The 26,877-nt window shown below is 36.3% G+C and overlaps 1 protein-coding gene across 3 annotated transcripts in view; it reads right to left on the bottom strand.

Moving 5' to 3' along the window:
- The window catches only part of KDM4C (lysine demethylase 4C), a 371,099-nt gene that overhangs the window by 114,560 nt on the left and 229,662 nt on the right, over nt 1-26,877 (bottom strand). Inside the window, exons 16-17 of one of the 3 annotated variants that reach the window (XM_063080305.1) lie at nt 16,567-16,622; nt 14,268-14,376 (exon numbers count right to left, since the gene is read on the bottom strand). In XM_063080305.1, the coding sequence (XP_062936375.1) occupies nt 14,268-14,376; nt 16,567-16,622 (165 nt within the window). Of the gene's footprint in view, nt 1-14,267; nt 14,377-16,566; nt 16,623-26,877 lie in introns of those variants that run through there. The other 2 variants (XM_063080306.1, XR_010021850.1) reach the window with 2 other exon arrangements.

Below are 26,877 nucleotides of genomic sequence, written 5' to 3'. Positions count from 1 at the left end.
TCACTACATTCTGGACTTTTACAATAACACAGCTTTCCATACTGCTGTGCAAACTGCCTAATTTTTAATAACTTCCATTACTCTGTAATATCTGTAAGAGCAAAAAGAAAGTATTTTATAACCTAACCACACAGTAAATTCTCAATAAATATTTATTGAACAAATAAATAAACAAATGAGAGACCAGCAAGAATTCTGCTCGCTCCTTATAAATATTTATCTGCCCAGCTCCTGTCTGGCCAAAGGACAGTTTATAGGTATTTATGCTGCAAGAGGTTGCAGGTCATTACCCACAGGCACTGACTCAGCCTCTTTGACCCTAGCCTTTGAAAGTGATGGTCACCTGTCTACAAATACAAATATAAAATAGTTATCTTCCCCAAATTGTTATATATCAAAATGTTAACACAGCAAAAAATGTTCATTTACAAGGAATATTTCTAGTTAATTCAAAACCTATAATTTACTAAATCCAGAGCTAAAAGTAATTAATATTTTTTTCTACTTTGATTCCCAAAACTATCTTCTACATAAGGCACCAAGATTTCATGTTTAATAATGTATTATTATATAATAGATATGTGGCAAATTCTACTTTTTGTTAAGGCTATTTCCTTAATTATATCCACAAACATAAATAATAACATGATATCTAGTTTTAACAAATTTATGTAAAAATTTTATTAAGAGTTTCATGAAATTTGACTGCGCTTATTAGCTCTCATTGTCTATAATTTTTAAGTGTTTTAAAAGTAGATTACCCTTAAAATAAGGATAAAAATTCATTTTTATTTCCATATAGTTCAAAGAAGTCCATCATTTGGGGGGAAAGAGATCAGCAGCATTATTTCCCCATATCAAATACATAAAGTCGTTCTATGGGACTTCTGGTTAAAAAGGAAAACTGAACACACAACTATAATTTTATTCCTTTTACAAATTCCCTAAAAATAACAAAAGGATTAATTTTAAAAATACAAATCCAAATGATGGAGAGAAAAGAAGAAAAGGTAGAAGTAAAAAGAAAAAAAAATTGGAGGCTAGAAAGTAAAGAGACAAGTGATGACTTAGCAAAACTGAGAAAGCTGCATCCTAAAAAGGCAAAAAGAAAAGCCAAGAAGTAGACAATTTATACTGCAGAACCCGAGAGGCTCACATACTGTGGCACTAGGTGTCTCTGGAAGTGCTGAGATCGGGTGAGGGGTGAAGTGTGGTGGTCTGGTTGAGCTGCTAACCCAGATTCCCTCCTCACTCTATGGAGTGAAGCAACTCCCCTGCCACCAAACGAGAAAAAAACTGAAGAGTTATTCTCAGAGACAGTAAAAGATAGGGTCTCCAAACTAACTGGCAGAGCTAAGGGAAAAATAATGGGAAAAAAGGAGGACTCTGAGCTTGTCCATGAGGAGCACTGAGACCACCAGCCTACTTGCCTCATTTGTGTCTGAGATGCCAGCAGCCAGGCTTTTGTCCTCTGATCTGGAGACTGGCACAATCGACTCTGGGGAACCTGACCAGTACATGAGTAAAGACCCAAAGATACAGACATTCTAACTCCCCCAAGTAAAAAGGACAGCCAGTTCATGATCCTTCAAATAAACTATCAGTTGACAATCTCAACCCACTGGCACAGGGCTTCTATATTCAGTTCCCATTCTTAAAAATGAGCATACAACCAAGGATTATCATACATCAAATGATAGCCTCATGGAAGATAAACACCAAAATAAACACAAGAGAAGGAAAAAAAAATCTTGGAGAAAACAGTAACTATGCAGAGAAAAGAAAATATCAAAAAAGTATCTTTTAGAGAGAGAGGAGTTGTTGCAACTATAAATCCAGAAGAGAATAATAGAATAGTTTTTAAAAAGTTTAGAACATGAATTAACTCCTTTAAAGTATGACGACAAAAATGAAAAACTCAGTAGAAGGAATGGAAGATGTAAACAAATCTCCAGAAAGTAGGAAAAGAAACAAACAAACAAGAATGAAAAGGAATTAAAGATAGTGGTCTAAAAGTTACAATATATAAATATTAAAAGTATCAGAAAGAGAAATCAGAAGGAAGGAAATCATCAAATAAATACCTTAAGAAAATAAAGAACAATGGTTGCCAGATTGAAAGGGTACCTTGTGAGTGCCCAACACAAAGAATGAAAATTGACCAAACACATAAACAGGAAACCTCAGAAGATGCAGAAAGAAAAGAACCTACAACTTCAGACAGAAAAAAAATCAGTTACATAGAAAACATAAGGAATCATGATGCTTTTAAACCTCTCATCAACATTGCTAGAAATGGGATAGTAATGGTGAGATGCCATCAAAATTGTAAAGGCAAATAATTTCCAGCATAGAATTCTAAACCCGAATCATCGAATAAGACATCATAAAATAAAAAACACATTTGGACACACAGGTCTCAAAAATTCACCTCCCATTACCTTTTTCTAAGGAAGTTACGGATGTGCACCACCAACAGAGAGAATGCCAAGAAGAAGAACACATGAGACAAAGGAAACAGGAGATGCAAACCAGAAGATAAGCAAGGAATACCAAGAACGTTAGAACACTTGTATCAGCTGTGCTGCTGATTTGGAGGACCAGCAGTCCAGATTGAAACAGCTCAGAAGATTCTAGGACAGGTTTCTCAAAGGAGATGAACTGACAGATGCATCCTAATGTGTCTGAATATCTCGAGAGGAGATGTAACCATGGATTAACTGGTAATAAATAGTGTTTACAAAGCAATAATGATGCAAACCCTGAATTATCTATCCAGCCACTGTATCCAAAATACAATGAACTCTACTGGAGGGAGAGGGAGGATTCATCTGTATAGTAAGAGTGGCTTACACAGAGCTAAATCCTCCCCTTCCACAACAAGAGGTGAAGACTAAGAAATCAAAGTAACAATACTGGCTTATTATTTAGCTCTTCAGAGATAAATGACTAGATAGATAGGCTGGCCAGATAGTTAGCTCGGTTGGTTAGAGTGTGGTGTTATAAAACCAAGGTCAAGGGTTAGGATCCCCATAGAGGTCAGCCACCCAAAAAAAAAAAAAAGACTAGATAGATAGATTGGGACAGACAGAGAATGAACGTGGTTTCCTCTGAGGAAAGGGAAACAAGGAGATGGGGAAAGAGGAACAGCTGTCTTTCAAGTTATACCTATAGAAGGACTTTACTACTTAAACTGTGAATAAATAACCTAAAGCACACGTGCATGTACATACAACTGCTATATCAAAAGTCTATTCTTCAAGAAATGAAATCCTGCAAGACTGTCACCCCTACTTTAAAATTAGCATTTATTTAACATCTACAATCCTAGGTGCTACAAGGGAAACAAAAAAGGTGTTTTTAAATCATTCACAGGAAGCAGTTAGAAATCAATAAATCCAAGTAGGTGACTAGGTGTACAGACAGTACGCAGTAGCTGTCTTCACTGCTGTGCTCTCCTGTTCCTTGCCAATCAGAAGGAAAACAAATGGCAATAGCATCAGCATAAAGAAGGAGAAGGAAGAAAAGGCCACGTGCCTGGCACAAGCGGAAGACTTCCAGCCCAGAAGTAGCAGTATATCATAAAAATAAACAAAACACCAAAACCACATCAAGGAATATGAGAACACCGGGGTCAAGAAGAGAGAGTACTCAGTATTCTATTCCAGAGGTTTTCAAACTTTTTGCAGTGACACTCCATTACACTCTTAAAAATTATTCATGATCCCAAAGAACTTCTGTTTAGGTGGGTTTTATCCATCAATATTTCCACAATAAAAGTTAAAATTGAGAAATCTTTTAAATGTATTTATTAATTCATTTAAGAATAATAAGCCCATTACATGATAAAATATTTTTATAAAAATATATTTTCCAAAACAAAAAAAAAAAGATAAAGAGTAGCATGTTTTAAATTTTTTCCAATCTGTGCCTAGTTTAATAGAAGAAAGCTGGATTCTCATATTGGCTTCTACCTTTGATTTGTTGTAATATATTTTTTTAGTTGACATATATCAAGAAAATCTGGTCTCAGATACATAAACAGTTGTAAAAGGAGGTCTATTTTAATAACCATTTCAGATAATCATGAATATTTTTCATGATACTTCACAGAAACCTAATGAATGGTAGTTTCATAATAGTTGGTTTGAAATAGAAAGCCATTATCAATGAAATTTTCATACTATGTAATATGTTACATTAAAATCCATTGGTCTAATCTGCACTTGGAATGGCTAGTTTGCCCATGTATAATTTAGTAATATCACACATTGGTCACTTAGAAAATATTTCACTGAGTTGCACAGATCTGCCAAATGCTGACGCATTTTGTTACAAAATAGCAAAAGGCCACATTCTTTTATATTACCACTGAGCTCATCAGAAAAGCCTTTAAGTGTTGGGAAATTGTCAAGCTCACAGGGACAAAAAAAAAAAGCTTTCTAAAATTCTAACTTTTACTTAGAAAGCTCAAATTCTATCACAGGCAACAATGCCATCATTTGTTTTTTAGAAAATGTCTGCAAAATACCCAAATCAAAATAATGATTTTCAGTGAATCTTTAAAGTAAAAAAAGTGTTGCATGAAAAAAAGCTGCTACTATAGCTTGCAACTCAAACAATCACACCAATGCTTTTCCTCAAGACAACCACTGTATTTCAAGGGGCAGCAGATGTGCTTTTTGAGTGCTTCCTATTCTGTCGCACATAATGTTGAAAAAGCACATGTTCAAGACTTCATACAATTAATAATTTAACGACTGCATCAAGATCTTCTTAAGTGAATATGGCTTTTTATTTTTTTTAATTTAAGTGTGTGGCCACTAGTACAATTTGGTGCCACTGTCTCATTTGACATAAGCCGCCAGCCATTCTTTGACAATGAGCCTGAACGAACTTGTATAAACTCCAGAGAGCAGACTGTAAAAAATTCTTAGGAATTTTGAAAGCTGGTTGACATCACATGGGTAGTTTGAAATTGGACATTGTGAGAATATGAAATCTGCAACTAAAACAAATAAGGCAGGATCTTTTCTCCTTTTTCCAGAGAGCTGTTTGTTGACTATTTACTAGCACACCACTAGCTTTACCAGCAGTTGCATCACTAATACAAAATTAAACACCTCAAGAAGTCTGAAAAGGGCTTGCAAATAGGCCTGCATATCACACTTTGAGAACCACTGCTCCATTTCAAACACTGATTTGTCCCCGAGGCAAAGTGACTTGGCCAAGATACCACAGCAGAGTCTGGACTCTTCTGACTACTGGCCGTGAGCTTTGAAAGAATCCCAGTGCCTTCTGAGAGGTTGTCCAACTCATTTCCTCTACAAGAAGGTAAAGAGATAAGCCAGAAATGGATGAGTGTATTCTGGTAAATAAGAGTTCTGATGGGCCATGGTCATTCCCTTGGCCCCAAACCACTTAAGACTCCCACGGAAACCATGCCAGTCAATGGAGGCGAGGTCACAGGCTGGTGTTTAGCAAACCATCCTGAACAAGATGACTTTTCAACATGCAATACCCACACTCAAAATGAATCAATGGCTATATTTCTGGACTCCTGTTTTAGAGAACAGCAACCTACTTATCTTATGATTGATAGCAATAACTGCGGGGGAAGTTGGTAAAATCTCAGATGTTTACAGGAGAGCTCCTCTATGTCCTGCTCCCATGGAGATGACAGAATGCTCCTGTTTAATAGGAGTCCATTCAAAAGAAAATTCCTGTAGTTTACAAATTGCTCAAATGCTGTTTACAGTTCTTACTGGTGTTAGAAAAATAAGGGGAGGAAATCACTTAATGCAATAATAGCTAATACTGCCAAACTTCATTTAATGCAAACTATACACCAGACCATTGACTTTTTCATTCATCCTCACACCACCCCAGTTTACAGATGAGACTCAGAGGGGTTAATCTGCATGACCAAGTTTGTCTAAGTGGAAGGCACAAAGCTCAAGCAGTCCCAACCCAGAGCCTACACACTCAGTTTCAATGTAACAAAGGCTTCTTACAATTACGTGATTTAAAGGGTGATACAGATGAATGCAGAGCACCTTTTATACTGAGATCAGTCAGTCCAGTCCATGGCTGGCTATGATTGGGCTGTTACCTCTCTTACCATGACCTCATGTTAGACAATGACATCACTGAATTGTGGGGCCATGCCCAAAACATACCACAGTGATTTATGTTAAATCAACTATAAGAATGAAGAGGATCTAACTTTATACTAATGGTGTTTTATAACATTTTTTGTTGATTTCTAAAACACCCTTCTGAAGGAATAAATAACTTAAGTTATACTAAAATATGGGACAAAGAAAAGTGACTGTAATTCCTGAGCATTTCTTTGGAGCAAAACAGAGAATAATGAATCCACTGTTTTACAATAATGACAGCACCTTTCCAGAACTATCACCTGTCTGCTTTCAATCACTGTTGACCAAGAAAAACCCTCCAGATTGTTCAGAGCCATCTAACAGCAGCCTCGGTTTGGCCTGTGTTTGTTGGTACTGACAGAGTCAGTGTTAGAGTAAAAGGGGTGACCCTGTCTCTGGAACCCTGACCCTGGCTCACTCACTCAATTAAACGATCTGTCAGTAATCACTATGCACACAAACAAGATCAGAAAAAATGGACCATTCAGCTATGCAAGCTACAAAACAAGATTATTCTCTCACACTACTCTTCAATCATGAATTATCTAAAGTTCTACTTATCTATGTAATAATGCTTTTAAAATTAGTCCTCTGGAAAAATGAGTTCAAAGCTGAAAATTTAAAAGCTCCAATCAATTTTCTTTTGCCTCACAATTTTCCCCTCAACAGATAAAGAAAAATCCATAGTAACAAGATAACATTTCATGCATTTACACATTTTCTCCTATAGACATCTACAGCCTTCAGAAAGTATATTATTTGTAGTCATACCCATCTGACATTTTCCATTTTACTCAAAAGATTTTATGGTTTGGTATTACAGCAATATACAAATTTGACAGCTTGCAATAGGATCTAGTCCCTGTAGCAAATCATTCTGACAGTTAAATATTATACAGCTACTAATGTACTTTTTTTTTTTAACACTACACTCACTTAAAAACCTTACAAAGTTGGAGACATGTATGTTGAAATCTTGAAGAATGTTGTCTTAATAATATTGTAAAATTTTATACTGGACTTATTAAAGGACAGGAGACCTCACTTCACACCACAATCATGTCATTTATAGTATCGCTTATCCCTCCTTCAGTTCAGTTCACTATTCAAAGCAAATTTTTCCTCAACTATGTTTAAACAATAAATTTGTGCATCATTGGCAACGTTTGTTATTTCCTTTGAATTTCTCTTTGTCTTCAAAAACACCTGAGCATGTGAATAAATCAGTACATGAGTTAATGTGAAACATAATGACTTTTTTTTACTGCCTTTACAATGCTACTTTTTTTCTTTTAACGTGATGAAAGATAATCAATACGTCTTTACATATCCGAAATACATTAAGAGACCCTGTCAAGTACAACCTTGGAAAGAAAGCGAAGTTGCTCAGTGACACTGCTCTAACATTAACTAAACGGAACTCTCAGTGATCTTACAGAATGAGAGGCAGACCCCATCTTTCTCTCAGTAATTCTATTTTTAGTATTCAGTAAATTTGATAACATGAGTTAGTTAGCAAGAGAACATGTGCCTTCTTCTAAGAAATAGGAAGCCTGATTGTATTTTTTCCCCTTGATTCAACTCTCCAGATGGAATACCACAGTGAAATCACTCTATTTTCAGAATTGATGTACCTTTCAAAACTATAATCTTTGGCTTTCAGGTTCACTATTATTTGCCTTCAGGTACAAATTTTAAAGTGTACAGAGGCTTCTAAACAGAATAGTATGGTCTCAGCCAGATACTAAAAGGCTCATAGCTCAGTCATCATTGCAGTGTAAATTCCTTTTCAAAATAATGTTCTTCACTCAGAGAACACTTGTGCCTGTGCTTGGTTCACTTGTCAAATACAAATCAGATGTCATCGAATGCCCAGGGGCAACTTCAGCTATTCCAAAATTCATTTCTCCCTCTATCTGACTGCAGAAACAGGATATCAAATGTAAAAATCCTAGGAAAGTCTACAGATATAGAAATGGAAGGCACCGTGCTACCCACTGTAAGGAATGATTTGTGATCAATGAACAATGCCAAGTTTTTAATGCAATGACAGCAATCAAAATAAACATCATCTGCATTGATACATGCAATTTAATATTTAAATATCCTTACAACAGTCCTACTTGAAAACTTTATCTCCAAATAGAAAGAATGTTTAAAACTAGTAATTGCATTTAGGGTCGGCTAAATTTTCCAAGATTTCTTACAACCCACAAACCTGCCTTGTTGCTTTATTTACAAAAATTCTACAGATCCTTTACCTGCAGGAAGTGATCAGTGTTTGCAATAAATATTCAGGCTAAGAAGGTAACAAATACCAGGAACTCATCCTTTTTTTTACTCCTCTTCCTGTGTTTAAAATATCTTTCTTTAAATTTTGTAATAAAATCTAAAGATTTTTATGGTCATCTGCTTCCTGATCATACTGCTTCCTTTTTGTGTGATCATACTATAAAAACATCATTTGTCCTCCCTAGATTTCTATACTTAATTCTTCTTCCTGATCATTTTTGTATGCATTTTTTCCATTGTGTAAATAAAAACAAGTCATTCTAACTTCATGCGTGTTTTATATCTCTGTACTTCTTTTTGTGTGTTTTCATCTTTGCACATTTTTGCTACTCTTCCAGAGATTCAGTTATCTCTATGGCCAAATCAATCACACTAGTAGAGAAAAACAAGAGAGAAGGAAAGAAGAAAAGGAAATGATTCTGAATAAATTCTAAAATCTATACAACTTAGGAGCAATTCTTTTCAGTTTGTCCTCAGGCATACCAATCACCTGTGACTTAAAACAAATTCCTAGACTGGCTATCCCTGAGCACATTCATGTGAGGAGCAGGAAATTTCCTCAGGATCCTCCTCTTTCACTATCCAACCAGGAGCCAATGCTCTCTATGCTCTGAAGAAACAGAGAAGGTGTTGCAGGACACAGGGAAGGGGTTGGCAATAATAGGACTCACCACTAGGATAACTTTTCCCATATGGAAATGTCAGTCAGAAGCAAAAGAATTCAGTCTAAGTGAGTAGGTAAGAAAAATACTAAGTAATCCGAAATCTACATTAAATATCAGAAGAATGCTTGAACTGACAGAGAAAACGGTTCTTTCTTTTGGATATAATGATCACCATTAGCCCTTTGAGGTAACTCTCAGTCATTTCTTCCCTATAACAGGATGACTCTGCTTAATAACCTGGTGCTTTTAGATAGCAACCTGTAGCATTTTTTTTTAGCTCAGGCAGTAATTACTTCAATTACCCCTGAAATACTTACCATACACAAATGTGAAATATTGTTAAAGAAAAGGAAAGAAAGAACAAACTTAATTGGATGGAGACCACTATAACAAAATACATTTCTGCATTAAAACTTTTTTAGTTAAAAAAAATTATTAAAATATTAAAAAATAACCACAGAAATAAAAAAAAACAGAATGCCTAGTGTCATCACTGTTGTCCATGTAGTTATATGATGAGTAGAGGCCACACCAAGCAAGGTGGATAGATGAGCTAAAGGGTCTTCATAAAGCACACGCCATTTAGAATTAACATAAAACACTAAAGGGCACAGAAACAGTTGTTTTCCATTTGCTGTCTTTTATTTTTTTAAACTAGTCATTACATGTAAGAGGAAAAATCCGCTCAAGTAAACAAATCCTTTTCTATACCCTCCACAAAATTCTCCCTACACAAACAATTTTAGAGTTTTTTGGTTTTTGGTTTTTTTTCCGACTGGGCAGGAGATCGCAACGCTCAGCCAGTGAGCACACCAGCCATCCATATATAGGATCTGAACCTGTGGCCTCCCTAGTGAGCTCCCGAGTGAGCCAGGGGGCCGGCCCAATTTTACAGTTTTCAAAAGCTGTAGGTTGAACCTCCGAATAAACAAAAGGTTAACAGTATTACCGAAATATTCAAATACCTCTGCATAAATTCCAGTATTCCACATTCTAGAAATACTGTTAATAACAATGAGCTTTTAAAAAATAAACAGCTTACATACTTTGGAAGACATTGTAAACTCATGTTTGCCATCAGCCCTTGTTTTAGCCTCTTGCAGTTACTAGCTATTACTAGTGTTGCTTATTACTTATACAGAAAAACACTAACTTGCCCCAAGGGAAAGCAGCTTTTTTAATATGGCTAAATTTAAAATTGAACTAAAAAATTGCCCATTGGAATTCAGTACTCTGAATGCACCACAAGCAGCACTTTTGATGCTCTGCTGCCATCCCTTGGGCTAGAGCACCCCAGTGTGCAACACACACACACACACACACACACACACACACACACACACCACACACACACCACACACACACACACACACACACACACACACACTTGCTCTCACTCTCTGCAGGTGCGGGCAGGGCTCTGATTAGGCACTGGAGAAAGGAGATGGTGGTTTAAGGGCAACATGCTGAGAAATTGGTGCAGCAGCACCACCTAGTGGGCCCTGGAGAGAGACTCAGAGTGGCCCTTGCTGCTGATTCAGGGATGAACAACATGTCCACTTCCGTTTTCAATCCTGAATGACCAGAGGTTCCAAGATCAGATCTCTCAGCCAACAGGACAAGTGCTGCATAGGTGTTTCATAGCCTCTCTTAAGGACTGCTAGGCTCTATTACCTATGGACACATTCCCTGTGATGCAAATCAGTAAAGTAATGCCTTGCTTTAGAGCAGCATGCAGAGGTATGTGTCAATTCACTATCATTACATTTAACGGAGGAAACCATGAAAAGGCACAGGCCATCTGTTATTGTCTGATGGAACCCCACCAGCCACAATCACTTTAAGCAAGAAGCACAAATAATAAATAATGATTTGCTGCCTTACTCATTCCATAAATTTTTACTCAGTGACTACTATGTGTGTTTACATACTTCTACACATCACATATCACAGAATTTTAATCTTTAGTGAAACCATTAGTATTCAATTTGATTTTTTAATTTCTATAAGAACAGGTAATGCTAAAATACTAAATCAGATTATACAATTAATAACTGTACAGTAGCTAACGTGCACATATGTTGCCAAATTTTATTACTTTACTGACGAACAAGGAATTCAAACAATTTGCCAAAAAAATCCTCTAGGATTTTTTCAAAAAACATTTACAAACTTCTGTTCTATCAGTCTTTACTTCTTTTAACCAAGATGTTCTCTATCTAAAAATGACAAAAATGGAAATTTTCTCTTTATGTTTATGTCTTGCCTAACGACCAGTGATTTCTCAAATGAGGATGACTTTTGCCTCTCAGGGAATATTTGGCAATTTCTGTTTGATCAGGGATGCTAGAATGCTACTACAATACACATGACAGTCCCCCACAACAAAGAATTATTTAGATTAAAATGTCAATACTGCCAAGGCTAAGAAATCCTGATCTAGACTTTAAGATGCTAGAGGACAGGAACAAGGTTTTATTCAAAACTGTATAATGTTTGTCAAAATAGATAATAATTGTATGGTAAAATAAATTGACTCTGACATCTAAATAACTTTTATTATTCCCCATCTGTGTGAATAGGAAGGTGGGTGGACAGTCTAGAGTCCAGAAAAGGGATGCCTACAGCTCCAGAAAAAGACTGAAACTGATGCTAGCAGACACATATATATTCATTAAATCGGCACAGTAAAATAACTTTGCTGGACTTATTTTGGCCTGGACAAAATACCACAAAAAACTACTGGTTTTCTTGCTAGCCATGCATTTATATTATAACTTAAACCACAAAAGAATGCTAATGTCAGGAAAGTATACTCTTGATCCTCTGAATAAGGCACAGCATTCCATTCCATGAAAAGATGCATTCCACCCCCAACACAGTAACCTGTTTGTACATTTTGTTATTCAAAACCAGCCTCTCTGAGTCCAATCATCAAGGGACACTGGTTAACACAGGAGCACAGATGCTGCACTGCAGCAGATACAACAGGGTGATGGCTCTTTCCTGAGGATCCTTGGTGAAAAAGTCATCCAGACTTCTGATCATTTCCCCCTTTCCAACTATTACCGCATTTTAGAGAGATTTTTTCCCCCCAAAATGAAGTTTTTCCACGTATTATCTGCTAAAGATAACCACCGTGAGCATTTTGATAAATATAATTCCAAGGAACTCTCCATGCTATAAAATTATAGCACGGAGATGAACAACATGTCCACTTCCATTTTCAATCTGGTCTGATTATTTATTTTCACCCAATATGTATCACAGACGTGCATGTGTCTGTGAGCATAGCTCTGCATTATTTGAGTAGACTTTAAATGATCTTAAATTCAGTCAAGACTTTTTTTAAAGGTACCAATCATTTAGTGATGGAAAACATTCCATAAATAATATGCACAATCAAGATGAAGCACAGCAGTGTGAAGAAAATGATAAACTTCACCATTTTCAGATGCAATAATCAGATTTCTAGATATAACACTCTGAATATAAGGTTGAAATAACCCATGCTGTCCTTCCCTGCTATTCTCTCAAAAACCTTTTGGACTGGTATGGGTAATATTAAATCACTAAGAACGTATTCATGTATTAAAGTAGCCAGGATATACGCCCTTAAAGGGAAGCTTCAGAGCAGTGACCACTCCTTCCAAAGGGCATCACACTGGTGACAAACGACAGCCTTCGTGAGAGAGCGCCAAAGGTGATTTTAACATGTTGTGTTTGAATTTTAAAAGAAGACATATTACTTTTATAATCATAAAAAAATTAAAACATTTGTTAATATTTGTCACACTAGACATCAAATCCTTTAACACATGGTGATTCAATATCTTTTTTGAGTATACTTCTCTGTAATCCTAATTCTTATAAACGTTTTATTTGTTTTTTGGTGTCCTTTTTTTTTTTAAATTGGTGACCTGCAAATAAAATTTCAAGCTTTCCTATGGAAGTCCAGGAGCTGAAGAATTATACTCTTTTCTCACCTCATCTGATAGTCACTGTCACCCTTAGAGGGCCATTTAAATGGTACATTCATTTCCAACTTTGCCACATTCTGAGCATCCTGGGCCCACCACTCATCAGCCAACAGCAATGATCAGTTCCATGATATGGCCACATTTTTTTCCAGCAAAGTGAAACTCCTGATGGAGCGATGATGGGAAATAACAGTGTTCACTTTAACTTCTCTGAGAACAAAAGACACTACACTAGATTCTGAGTTCCTGAGAGAGGCTCAGAGATAGCATTCAAGGCTCACCTCTGGGGAAGAGAGTAGTAAGAAAACAAGCAACAGCCAGGGAGAGAGAGTTACAGTAACAGTGTCTGAAATGTTCCATAATGGAAAGACTGTAAGTTAAAAATAACAAGAGCTGAAGAAATTCTAGTGTACTAAGTCCACCTATACAGCACACTCCAGTATGTTGAGGTAATGCAGTTTAACTCTAGGGAATTCTCATCAGATATCCAATATAAGGGCCTAAACTAATGATCTGCTGGTTCACCATTGAACAGAACTTCAAAGTTACTTCAGTGTTAATAACACTGAAGGCCTATATTTTCAATGAAAAATATTCTTAACAAGGGAAACCAGTAGGAAGATTTTCAAGAAAGTTTCTAAACAGGTCAGAAGAAAATCGGCCACAGAATTTGGCATATTAAGAGATTTGTATCTATTCATGAGTAAGAAAATCCCTTTGTAATCATAAAAGCTTTTGTATTTCTCTGCAAGTCACTTCTTGGTGAAGAGATGATAAAATTGGGTTAGATACATTTTGCTAAGTCAAGACCAACCAAAGAGAGAGATAAGAGAGAAAAAACTAATCACTTTAAATAGTTGGACAGCTCAGGCCCATTACTAACAAATCTCACCAGTTATCCTATAGTTTAAAAGTTCATGTTAATCCAGGAAGTGCATTAATCCTTTCCCTCATTTCAAACAGAATTTGAGGAAGTTTATATGCAGATTTACAATATAATAGGAAAAGAATTTGTAATGATAAATAAACTTGGGAGAAAGGAAAATAAGGGTAAAATAATTAAATGAAGCTAGGATAAAAATTATCTTGGGAATGTGTGCATTAATAGAAAAATTCAGAACTTGAAATTATACTAATTTATGAGGTAAAAAAGAAGCTTTGCCACTCACCAATTTTAACCTCTGTAAAGGTATTCTGCCTACATCTATTTGTGTCCTTTCTGGGACATTAGTGAACCGAACTTCTGGGACCGCAACAGCGCACATGACATGGGCCCACCTACAGGAAAGGAGACATTAAACATAAACAAAAGTCCCCTAAACTTACATACCTTCGTACTTCAACCTGTTGATGATGATTCTCACAGATGGGAAACACACACTTGAGAAAGAAAGCCAAAAGACTAAATCTATCACGAACGGATTGTGAATTTTCAACCTCCTGGATGATGCCTGCACAGATTCAGTTCCACACCGGCCCTCACTGTGACATGAAGGACTAGTAAAGACCAAGGACTCAAACCTATTTACATGCATATATTGTGCTACAAATGATCTGCAAAATACTAAAATGTAGGTTTCCTATTTCATTTGATATTGAGACACATTGCATGGTTAATATATTTAAGCTAATCACTATGTGGCAAAATATTAGTTCAATTAATAAAAGGTGTATCATATAACCTTTTCACATAATACAAATGTTGTGAAGCAAACTAGTTCAACTAGCAAAAGTTTTCTAAAAGAACTAATACTGATTAAGCCTTTAATTAAATTGCTTCTCACTGCAATCCTACTATAATCAAAGGAAACCGGAGACAAGGAGATGAAATTTAGCTTGTTCTCTGGTTTCCAACTTAAAACCTAATTTCACCTTTCACATTCTGAATTACTCCGAAAAAAGACAACTTCCCCATTAACCTATTAAGTGTCTCATAAATGTTATAACCCCAAATAAATAAAAAGACTCATGAAGTTTGAAGAAATCTTGAAAAAATGATCACATCCATCAACCTATTTTTAAGCCAAAGCATATTTATCTCACTCAAACGACATCAGGCTCCACCCCACCTTTCAAAACCACAGAAAGAGAGGACAAGTGTCAACCCCACCAGGGCATTCTTCCATATCTAGATAAATAAGGTCATGCTATAGGAAACACTACTTCTTTTTGTTCTCACCCAGGGGTAGGAAGAGAACTTCTCATCACCTCTGCCTTTACAGGAAACACCTAAACCATCTCACAGTCTGCATGGCCTGTGTAACATCCAAAAACTAGTGAAGACTTTCTACTATAGCACCAATCATATCAATTAGGACTGTGAAAGGAGATGATACAAAATTAGGCAAAACTGAAGTTCCTTAGACAAAACTTCATCAGTGTAGGAATGATACATGTCTTTACTCTTCCTTCTAAGCAATCTGAAACATGTACACATGCACATAACTATGCTAACCTCATCACTACATGACACCAGGAGTCCCAACTCCAGCAGCCATGCTGCTGGGCTTGAGGTGAGCAAACACGCATGGGCTGGGAAATCATGGTGACCGGGAGACACTGCCCACCGTGGCCAGGCTCTCATCCCAACAGGTTCCTTTTGCCTTACAGAGATGCACAATCATTTTTCAAGTGAAGATGAAAATCTAGACTTTTATGGGAAAATCTCCGCATTTTTAAACATTGGATCAAATTTATAAAATGGTATGTGGGTCAAACAAAACCTATCTTGGAGTTGGATCTGGCCCTTAAGTGTGAGCTTGCAGCCTCTGCCTAAGCCATCTCTACATGCCTCCGTGCCAAAGCACTCTGAATATGCTTTGGCCCCTTCAATATTAAAACCTGCTCATGAAAATGAAAATAAAATTCATGCAAAGCAGTTATAAAAACCAGACCACCTTTCCTTCATGATCACTTATGACTCTCTTTCAAGACTCTTCATACTCTGTACCTGTCCCCTTTAAATCTTAATACCGATGTTATCTCCCTGTCTTTTCTAATGTAGTACATATAAATTCTTGTTAATTTGATGGTGTTAAAAGTAAATGGTTTTGTTTTAATGTCATGACTGTGATTGATTTAATCTACCTGAAGATAACAGTTCCACTTATTCGGTGATACCCTGTTTTTATCAGAGAGTAGGATTCATCATATCAAACACTAGGATTCTAACAGCACCCGGACTATATAGGCTGCCAGAATTTTTTATATTCTGATACTAAAAGAGGGGTTAGTCTTCCTGGTGTCAAACACATAGGACAGAAGCAAGACTTGTAATATGCTCACCCAGCAGAGGTGAGGGTGCTGTCAGTAGTGGTCTCTAAAGCACAGAATCCCAACCTCAGATCTGCAAAAACAAAGGCTTTGCAACAATGTGTACAATGAGAAGCAAAGCAAACTGTCATCCAGAGGTTACAGAAAAGAGAAAGCAGCATAATGACATTCAACACAATAAACTACATTACTTACTTATTGTTCTTAGTTTGCTTAAGAGCACCTCCTCTCAAATTGCAAAGACAGCATTCCTGGGGGAAAAGAAAATACCATGCAATGATCAGAACCATATAACAAAAATCATTATCATTCACCTAAATAGGCCCAGAAATTCTAATTTTTTAATTTAAAATTAAAATCATCAGGAATTACATGAAGGCTTACCTCTGAGAAGTTCAAGAAGGGAAAGGAAAAAGAAAGCAGAGAGGTAAGGCTACATCTCAAAATATTCTGGGTATATATGCCTCCCAGAGGGAACCATCATGATCCTGGTGTCATTTAAAATTGCCATTGTGGGTGGAAAGCCATGACACAGAGAACTCGGTAGCCTGGAGAGGTAAAGGTATGTACTAGAATGCAAGAGCACAGAAAACACATCTGACTGTGTTCCCTTGTGCTCTGGGAATACACTCATGGATAGAAGATGGCTAAAGAATGAAGTTGGGGCAGGCTTCTCTCTGATGTAGGATAAGCAAAAAGCTATTTTTAAAAGATGCTCTTTTCACTAAAGTACCACTGGGGCCTTATTCTGTGGGTGAATGGTTTTAGAAAAACTGTTCTGATCAACCCAGGCTATCCAGCCTGAGAAAACAGCATCACGAAGCACATAAGTTAATCTTTTCCACACTCTTATGTGTCTTAGCTTGACATATACTTTTCCACCTTGAGATGACTCCCATTGCTACATATATATACTTTCTTAGTTATCACTATCACTTAAACAGAAGTGCATAGCCTTCTGTTGACCTAGAATTTTTTTTTAAATACCTAAGTAACTTTTTCATTTTCAACTTCAAGCTTGTCCTCCCAATTTTCTCAATTAATACATTTTTATAAAAATAGTTATACATTGTTTTTTCCCTTTAAAATTTATATATAAAATTTCCTTTCCATGTCCTTCAAGGTGGTGTCCCTTTACTAATTGTGACAGTTTTACCTAGCTTTACAAAAAATCCATCTAACTGACCTGCCATTAATTATGGAGCATAAAAAGTCATGGTTTTTATTTTTCTAAGGAGAACAACGCAAAAAGAACTGTGTAGAATCCACATATCTGTTTAACTCTTTAAGTCAGGAAAAAATGCTAACAACCACAAAGTTCAATGGTTTTATGTGTCTGGCAAGTCTCTATATCTCTTTGAAACTTCTTCTGTTCAGAGTAGCAAAAGGTGCCCTATGTGTCTTCGTCTGAGTCCATTAAATACCCAGCTGAAGGAGATAACACCTCAACAAAGAATTTTCTCTATCCATACCACAAGCTATTCTGTAGAGGCATTTGGAATAACTGGTTTTGGTGAAGCACACCAAGAAAACAAAATTTCACAATCCAAAAACTGAAAATGAGAACTCCAGTAATTCATTTCACAAAGAGTTTGCAATTTTACGAATTTTTCCAGTAACTTAACACACTTCCTACAGAGAAAGAAAGAGGGAGAGAAACAGATGGGGTGGGTCGGGGTGGAGAGAGAGAAAGAGAATAAGAAAATGAAAACAAAACTCTAGGCCAAATGCTTTCACTGTACATAAGAAGACGTTAGTGTCAATGTAGGTATGCAGCAGAGGAATTGTGCAGAGCTCAGACACTAACAGAATTACATGTCTGATTAATGAAACCACTGGTGAGAAGGAGCCTAAAGGGACACGTTAGGATTGTTAAATACAGTGCAGCAGCATGGAAGCTGCTTAAAAGCACCTGACTGGGATCACTAAAAGGTATACATGTTCTAGAGCAGTGATACAATAGGAGGAAAAGTCCTCTAAAATAGGATATGTGGACTCAAGATTTTAAATGGCATTAAGACGACCCCCACCCACCACAAGTGTCACAATATGAAACTTGTTGTTTCTGGATCACCACTGGCCTCTTCAAATCACAAAACCTAAGGGACAATTCCAAGTCCTTGTTCACCTGACCTCTTAGCCTCATTCAACAGTGTTGGTCATTCCTGAAATATTTCTACCCATGCTTTCCATGGCCCTACCCTACTCATTGTCCTCCGCCATCTCTAGTTGACCTTTGCTCCCGTTAACAAGCTTCTCTTTCACTCTCCTCAAACGCTGGGGTTTCTGCAATAGGCCCTGTCACTTCTCTCTCCACATATCTGCTACCCCAATTCCAGCCACTCTCTAAGGCCACTGACTCACACATTTATCTTCCAAGGTGCCTGGCTGGGGGCTCCACAGGCATCTTGAACACTTCTACAAAACTGAACTCACATCTTCTTCCCAAGCCTGTCCACCCCACTGTTTCCCATCAGTGGCACGAAGCATCCATTCTAGCTCATGCAAAAAGACATATTGTTCCTCAAATCCTAGACAAAATCAATTGAGTTCTGTCAATTTCACCTCCAAATCCACCCCGTTCTACCCATCACCACTGCCATCACTTCAGCCTATTTCCCTGGCATTCTTCACTAGACCTAAACTATGGCAATAGGCACCCACAGCCACTCTGGACCCCAGGAGAGTGAGTATCAATGCTTCTCACTACTTAATGTGGTCTCAAAGGGCCAAAATCATCAGGCCTTGGCCATGTCCAGCCTCACTGTGCACCACTCTCTGTGCTTAGATACCCCAGAAACCTCCCATGAGTCTCCTTCTTCCATAAACCCTTTATTCTCCATTCTTCATTATTAAACCTGAGCACATTCTTGCCATTTCAACCTAAATGTTACTTCCTCAGACAAGGCTCCCCTAATTCCTGTGCTCAGCTACTTCTCTCTCATACATTCCCATTGGCACCTTTGGCCGATCCTCTCCTTTTACTAGCTCGTTATTCTTGCAACTATTTGTTGAAGTCTATCTGCTATCCCCACTAAATTGTAAGCTTAGTGAGTAATATGAGAATATCTGTCAGGTTAATCGCTCTGACTCTATTAAGATATCCAATAGAGAGTACAACCTCAATATGAATTTGCTAAATAAATATGAAAACATGACAAAACAGGGAAGAGTGGAAATCTTGAAAATTACTAAAGGATTAAAAAATTGCAAAAGCCATTTTCACATAACAGGGTTCTCTAAAGAAAGGATGCCACAGGCTTCAGTGACTTGACATGCAGTTATTTTTGCCATGATTTACTCGAGAAATCTTACTTATTAGTAAAGATCAAAAATATTCACAACCATGTACACTCATAAGTTATGTATACAATATCATGGATTCTGTTCAATTCTTGTGATGTTTAAATATTAAGTAGGAAAGAATAAAAGCCATGTCAAGTCACACCATTTGTTTGACTCACTGTCTCTCAAAGGGTCAAATTACTTGATCAAGTAAAAACTTAAAGATGAACCTGTAAATTCATTCGTGACTTCAGTAAATGCCTACGTTCAAAGCCCAGTAGAGGGTGTTATCAAATAAAGAGTATTTCTAATCTTTCTTTTCTTTTTAAACAGCACTTTATTGTCAGAGAACAGAATTGATAACTAAAAATTAATAGGGTAACGCTTCCCTGAAAAGCAGCTTGAGTTTCCTTAAGAATCCATACTATATCTGATACATATATATAAAGGCACTGTACCTAACATAGTAAATGTACCTGTGTCATTCATCTTCATATCCTTCAGTGAAAGAATTTAATGAGAAGGTAAGGAAGTGATAGAGTGTACTTCAGGTTGATTCATTAAATTGTGTACCAATAATAAAAATTATAAGAATAGAACCACGTGTGAAAGTCCTAATACATTTCAGGAACAATGCCAAAAAATTCATATACTTTCCTTCCCTTCCTTAACACAAACTTATTATGTAATTAACATCCCACTTCATAGATAAGGGAACTAAGATTAAGATTAAATAACTTGCCTAAAATCATTCAGTCCATGAATCATCAAACTTTCTCTGTAAATGGTTAGATATTTACTAGTTTAGACTTTATACAACCATAGAGTTGTTCAAAGTACTCAACTCTGCCATTATAGGACAATATGTAAACTAATGGGTGTGGGTGTATGCCAACAACACTGTTATTTATAAAAACAGGCAGTGGGGCTGGCTTGGTCTATGGGTCGAAGTTTTCCAATATTTGATCCTACCAGCAAGGGAAGAAATTGGGATTCAAACCCAGGTGTCCCTAAGCCAAATGTCCATGCTCTTTCTTTTTTATCTAGCATCTTTTGCCCATGTGAGTAAGGCGTAAGGTATCAAAGTGGACTGCAAAAATAAACAAGAAACAGCATCTGTCGCGTGAAGCTCACAATGGAGAAAGGGAAAAGACCTGCCTGTACTTAACCTAAAATAGAGAAGGTTATGATAAAGGGCATTATCAAGTCCCCATTTGCTAATTTCCATAAATAACCAAAAATTCCTTTTCAAAATATAATCCCTTCAAAAGAACTCATATCATAAAAAACTGTGCTGCCACGCAGCATATAACAACCTGTGTTCCTATCTGTTTCATTAATCTAGCTAATAAACTACTCATTGGTATGAAATCCTTAAATGTATCTCCGCTTCATCCTTCCAAATAATGATACCATTTCAAACAATGTAACATTTTAGTTATTCTGTGCAGTATAACCTCAGGCTAAATGAACCAAATTTAACTGAGAGAAAGAAAAGTGAAACTGGAGAGTCAAGCCTTACATATCACAATGTTTAACATGATGGCCAGGTTCATATCGCAGTTCTGCCATTTAGCAGTGATATGTCTTTGGCCAGTTACTTAACCTCTGTGTGTCAGATACTTTACCTGTAAAAAGAAAAAACAGTCCTTCTCTAAAGTGGTTAATACATGTAAAGCATTTCCGAAGCACACACTAAATACAAGAACAGTGGTTAGATATGTAAAAGGTTCATTGTGGTTCTAGGCAATATAAATATAACATTGCCAGTGGATAATCTTAGTGTAGTTGTTTAACAGGGAACAAAAATGTGGATCACTGATTAACAGTTCTCTTGAGGAGCAAAAAGCAAGAAACAGAACTACAGAGAGAAAGGAAAAGAGAAAAAACAAAAACAAAAAAAACTCTCCAGGAACCCAAAATCCAGGTAGCTGTGCTCTAAAGCAATGAGAGATCTTCCATTGTTCTAAAAGCCACTAACTCAGCTCAGAAAGGCAGACAGACCTCCAGAGTCTCCACAGTGCTCAAATAACAGACGCTGCTAAAAGGAAAGTACTAACATCACCGTCAAAACATGTGAAACCTGAGTGGAATGAATCAAACTAAAGCTTCAACAAAGTTCAGACCAAGCTCTGATATGAATCAAATTGACTTCACCCCACTCTAGCAAACTGACAAATGAAGGGGTATATCCTTTCTGTAAATAATAATATTAAAACCACAATCAGTCCAGCACGCAATGAAAAATTAAAATAAAAAAACAAAAATAAATATTTTAAAAGTACCCCAAAAAGCAAGAGAAAAATATTTAGGATCAAGAGAGCAAATAGTAAATCAAACACACAGATGGACAAGATAATGAAATTACCACACAGGGAATTATTGCATTCAAAATGCTAAAGGACTTAATAGAAAAGACAGGCAACACACTTTAAAGAGATGGGAAAACTATTTTAAAAACAAATTAAAATGTTAGAAATGAAAAAATATGATATTTAAATGCTAAATTCAACAGATTTAAAAGCAGACTGGAATTGGCAGAGTAAAAGTTCAATGACTTTAAAGACAGATAAATGGAAAGTATAAGATTGGAAGACAAAGAGAAAAAAGGAGATACAAAACTGAACACAGATCTAAGGGAAAATAAGAAACTATCTAATTCATGTATAATTGGAGTTCTATGGGGAGAAAAAGGAGAACAATGGGAGAGAAGAAATATTTGAAGAGATAATAGCAGAGAGCTTTCCAAAACTGATAAAAGACATCAACCCACAGATACAAAAGGCATAGCAAATCCTGAACAGACAAATGTAAAGAAAACACTCCTAGCTACATAGCAATGAAAATTCTGAAAAACAAGTATAAAGAACAGAACTTGAAAGTAGAGAAAAAAGCCACATTCAGTAAACAACTACATAAATTACAGGTGACATCTAACCAGATACAGTGGAGGCAAACAGGTGATGGAATGGTATCTATAAAGTAATGAAAGCAAAAGCTACCAACCTGGGATTTGTCTCCACGAAATCCACACTATACTAAATGCTAAAAACAAATTCCTCAGAATGAAGGAAAATGACATCAAACTTTACCAAGGATCAGCATGGAAAAATGAAGAACACTGAAAAAGGGTTAATGCCTGGGTAAATATAAATCATTTTTTAATATCTTCATAAAACATGGCGGGGGAGGGAGAGGATAAATTTCACTAAAAAATAAATGTTTAAAACAAAAAAAAAAACACTGTGAAATATAGTATGTGAAGAAGTAAAATGTAAGCTAAGAACACAACCCAAAGGGGGTGGGAGGTAATAAAATTATACGATTTTAAGAATTTCATATAGTTTATGAAGTAGGTTATAATTTAAGATGGACTGTGGTGATTTAAAAATGGAAATTGTAATTTTCAGCAACCACCTATAACAAAGGCCTCAAGAAATGCCCAAATATTAAGTTTTAAGGAATATAAGCTCACAATCGAAACTCAAAAAACATACAAGGAAATAAAGTTCCATCAGCAGAAAATAACAGGCAGTGTAATCAGACACACAAAATGTGAAGTAAGTATTTTAATATGTTTTAAAAAATAAATGAGTGTATTATAAATTTAAGAAAAAGACTACAAATAAGTGACAAATCACATTTTTAAAAAACAACCACATAGAAATTCTAGAACCAAAAAAAAAAAAGAGGCCACATTTAAATTAAAAACTTAAATGATATGTTGAATAGCAGGTTACTCTTAAAGAAATAATTAAAGAACAAAAAAAATAGAGTGGAATAAATAACTAACCAAAAACTAATACCATATACTATTCAATAAATGGTATTTGGAAAGTTCTCCAAATGAATGGGGGGGAGAGGGAGAGGGAGAGGGAGGTAGAGGGCAGGAGAGGAAGAGGGAGAGGGAGGGAGAGGGAGGGAGAGGGAGGGAGAGGGAGAGGGAGGAGAGGGAGGGAGAGGGAGAAGGAGAGGGAGGGAGAGGGAGAGGGAGAGGAAGAGGGAGGAGAGGGTGGGAGAGGGAGAAGGAGAGGGAGGGAGAGGGAGGGGGAGGGAGAGGGAGAGGGAGGGAGAGGGAGGGGGAGGGAGAGGGAGAGGGAGGGAGAGGGAGAGGGGGGAGAGGGAGGGGGGAGAGGGAGGGGGGGAGAGGGAGGGGGGAGAGGGAGGGGGGGAGAGAGGGGGGGAGAGAGAGAGAGAGAGAGAGAGAGAGTGTGTGTGTGTGTGTGTGTGTGTGTGTGTGTGTGTGTGTGTAGATTTGGGGGATATCCCTAACTCATAAAAATAATTTCCAATTGACTTACAAAACTAACTTAAAAACAAAACAGAACTATAAAATATTAAAAGAAAACATAGGCAGATGTATTGATAAAGCTAGGATAAATATAACTTAAGACATTTAAAAGACAGATATCAAAATTTTGAAATTCTAAAGTATATAACACAAATTAACATAAAATAATGCAAGAAAGTATTTCCTATATTTTTTCCCTCATATATATCTCCAATATATATATGCACACACACATATCATATATATCTCTCTAGAAAAGATTGTTTTCTAGAAAACGTTATTTTAAAGCCACACTTCTGAAAAACATGCGAAGGATTTAAAGACTTCACATAAAAAGATATCCAACTTCAAGAATAAAGGAAATGAAAAATGAAATAATGAGATCTAACTATATATTTTTAAACCAGAAAATATCTAGTCTGGGGGTATGTAGAGTGTTAGGATGGCTAATGGAGAGAAATCTGGCATTATCAATGAAAATTTAAATGCACATAAATAGTGACTCAACAATTTGACTACTTGTAATCTACTTAAACATTTAGATTTATGGAGAAGGAGTAATGTATGACCATCAGTTCATTTCTCTTTATAATGGAAAAGCAACTCCAGAAGAAAACTGGAATTATCCATAACTTTAAATTTTATTTATAATGTCCAAATTTTTATAGAAGAGATTAAGTTATGAAATTTAAAATAGTAATGAGTAAGACATGATAAATTTATAAACACTGAAGTACTAAGAATTACAAAATGTAGTAAGTATTAAGGGAAAACACTAAGGCATGTTAAATAAATTTTGACACCATTTGGGTCCCCCAAGAACAGCAAGCCATAACACTAGGTTAGACATAGAAAAGTTCTTTGAACTGGCTGGTTAGCTCAGTTGGTTAAAGTGCAATGTTGATAACACCAAGGTCAAGGTTTCAGATACCCTACTAGCCAGCCACCAAAAAAGAGGACAAAAAAAAAAAGACCTGAAAGGCCAATTGACAAAATAGGGTCAGTAATTTTCTGTAAAAAAATGAGATTTGATAATTAAAGAGTGTTAGAAATTTGAGACTTTCCTGACAATATTTAGTACATTTATATTAGAAAAAGAAAACCCACAGACACACACACACACACGAAGATATTACATCTTTTTATATTACATATCTGCAATTTAAAATAAATGTAAATATGGATATTTATCCTTTTTTTATTTGTTTTTATTTTACTTAAATGAAAATTTTAAATGGGCACCTATGAGCTCTTTTAGAGTCTTTCTGTACTTCTTTCCAGTTTCATCTATGGAGATAACAAAACTGCTTAGCCTTACAAGAACTAACTAACTAAATAAATAAATAAACTTAAGCGGTCTGTGCTCATCGCCAGCCTTGTTTTATGTTATGTTTAATGAGCATGCCTTTTCCAGGAACAATAACACTCAGTATAAAATGACTCACTATTATAAAGATTTAGATACACTGCTACTGAACCAATGTTCCCTAAAACAAAACAAAAAATATACTAAAATGCCTGTTACAACGTGACTACACTATAAGGCAGCTGTTATTTCTGTCTCCCAAGAATAGCATTAAAAAAGGCATTCTGTTGTACATTTTTTCCCCTCAGGGCAGTTGAAAGCTGAATGAAAAAACATAAAACCACATCACATTCTGAACATTGTACATTTCCTGGTTCAGTCCCTTTCCCCCAACAAATGCCATTGACGATATCCCCTTCCAACAATGACATATTTTCAAAAATTGGTTTCATTAAAAAAAAAAATCACCAATGAGATTAATAGCTAGTATACCAATTTATAACATGGAATGATTGCCTTATGGCCAGTTACTCAACTATGAAAAAGTGTTTACAATCAAAGTGCTGACGCAACATTAACAACAATGGTGAGAAGGGCATTGTTATAATAGGGCTATCGCGGTTGTTCATTATTTGTAGTAGAGGGAAATCATGTTCCAATGGCTCTTCTATAAAACATCAGTTAAAGAAATGCTAATACCAGCATTCTCAAGCTGCCTCATAAGAACGTCTCATTTTAGCTGACATATCCATAAGCACCACTAAAGCCAATTTTCAATTCCATAAAAAAATTATGAGATTGATGTCTGACATGTTCATAACAAATGCAAAACTGTAAAACAGTGCCGTCTGAGCTAGGAAAACAAAGAGTTATTAATCACATTAACAGGAAACTGGTGCTGAACAACAAAACATGGAAGACTATTTCTGGATATATGGCTCATTTATTAGGACTGGTGAGCGGATGGGATCTCTTACAACAGGACTGGCATGAATTCTGAGTAATAAGGAAATTGAATAACAGGTTTCCTGCAGAATCCTTTGAATGGAAATTCCACAACCACTAATGAATTTTATACTAGCAAGTGTGTTCCCTAACTTAGATGCCCACATTTATTTGTATTATAAATCATTCCTTCATTCAACAAATACTGATTAATCACCATGATGTGCTCCAGACACTGAGCAACTGCAGTGAAAGATAAAGATTCTACACTGCCCTCAGTGAACTCACATTAGTATAGTGGGATAGGCAAACAAAATGAGCAGACTACGTAGATGACAAGGGTGTTAAATGCTATGGGATTAGACCACAGAGCTCTCTACAGGAAGGCGATGCAGGCAGATCCTGGCCTTTTCTAATTTGAAAGGTGGTCAGCAATTAAGAGGAAGAATATCTGATAATGCTTCCAAGCCACGGAAAAAGGTGATGGCTGTTCTGACTGACATGGAAAGGCACTGTAAGCTTTGAACAGAGCAAGGACATAATCTGACTTACATTTTAAATGGATTGCTCCAACTGCTGTGTTGACAGCAGACATTAAGGGTTCGGGGTTAGAAATGGGAAGTTAACAGGTTACTGCCATAATCCAGAAAAGAAGTAATGAGTGGATCAGACCTGAGTA

Source organism: Cynocephalus volans, chromosome 16 (genome assembly GCF_027409185.1).
Source record: "Cynocephalus volans isolate mCynVol1 chromosome 16, mCynVol1.pri, whole genome shotgun sequence".
Classification (NCBI taxonomy): domain Eukaryota; kingdom Metazoa; phylum Chordata; class Mammalia; order Dermoptera; family Cynocephalidae; genus Cynocephalus; species Cynocephalus volans.
Note: the sequence above shows the minus strand (reverse complement) of the source record. Positions and strands in the feature narration are given on the sequence as shown.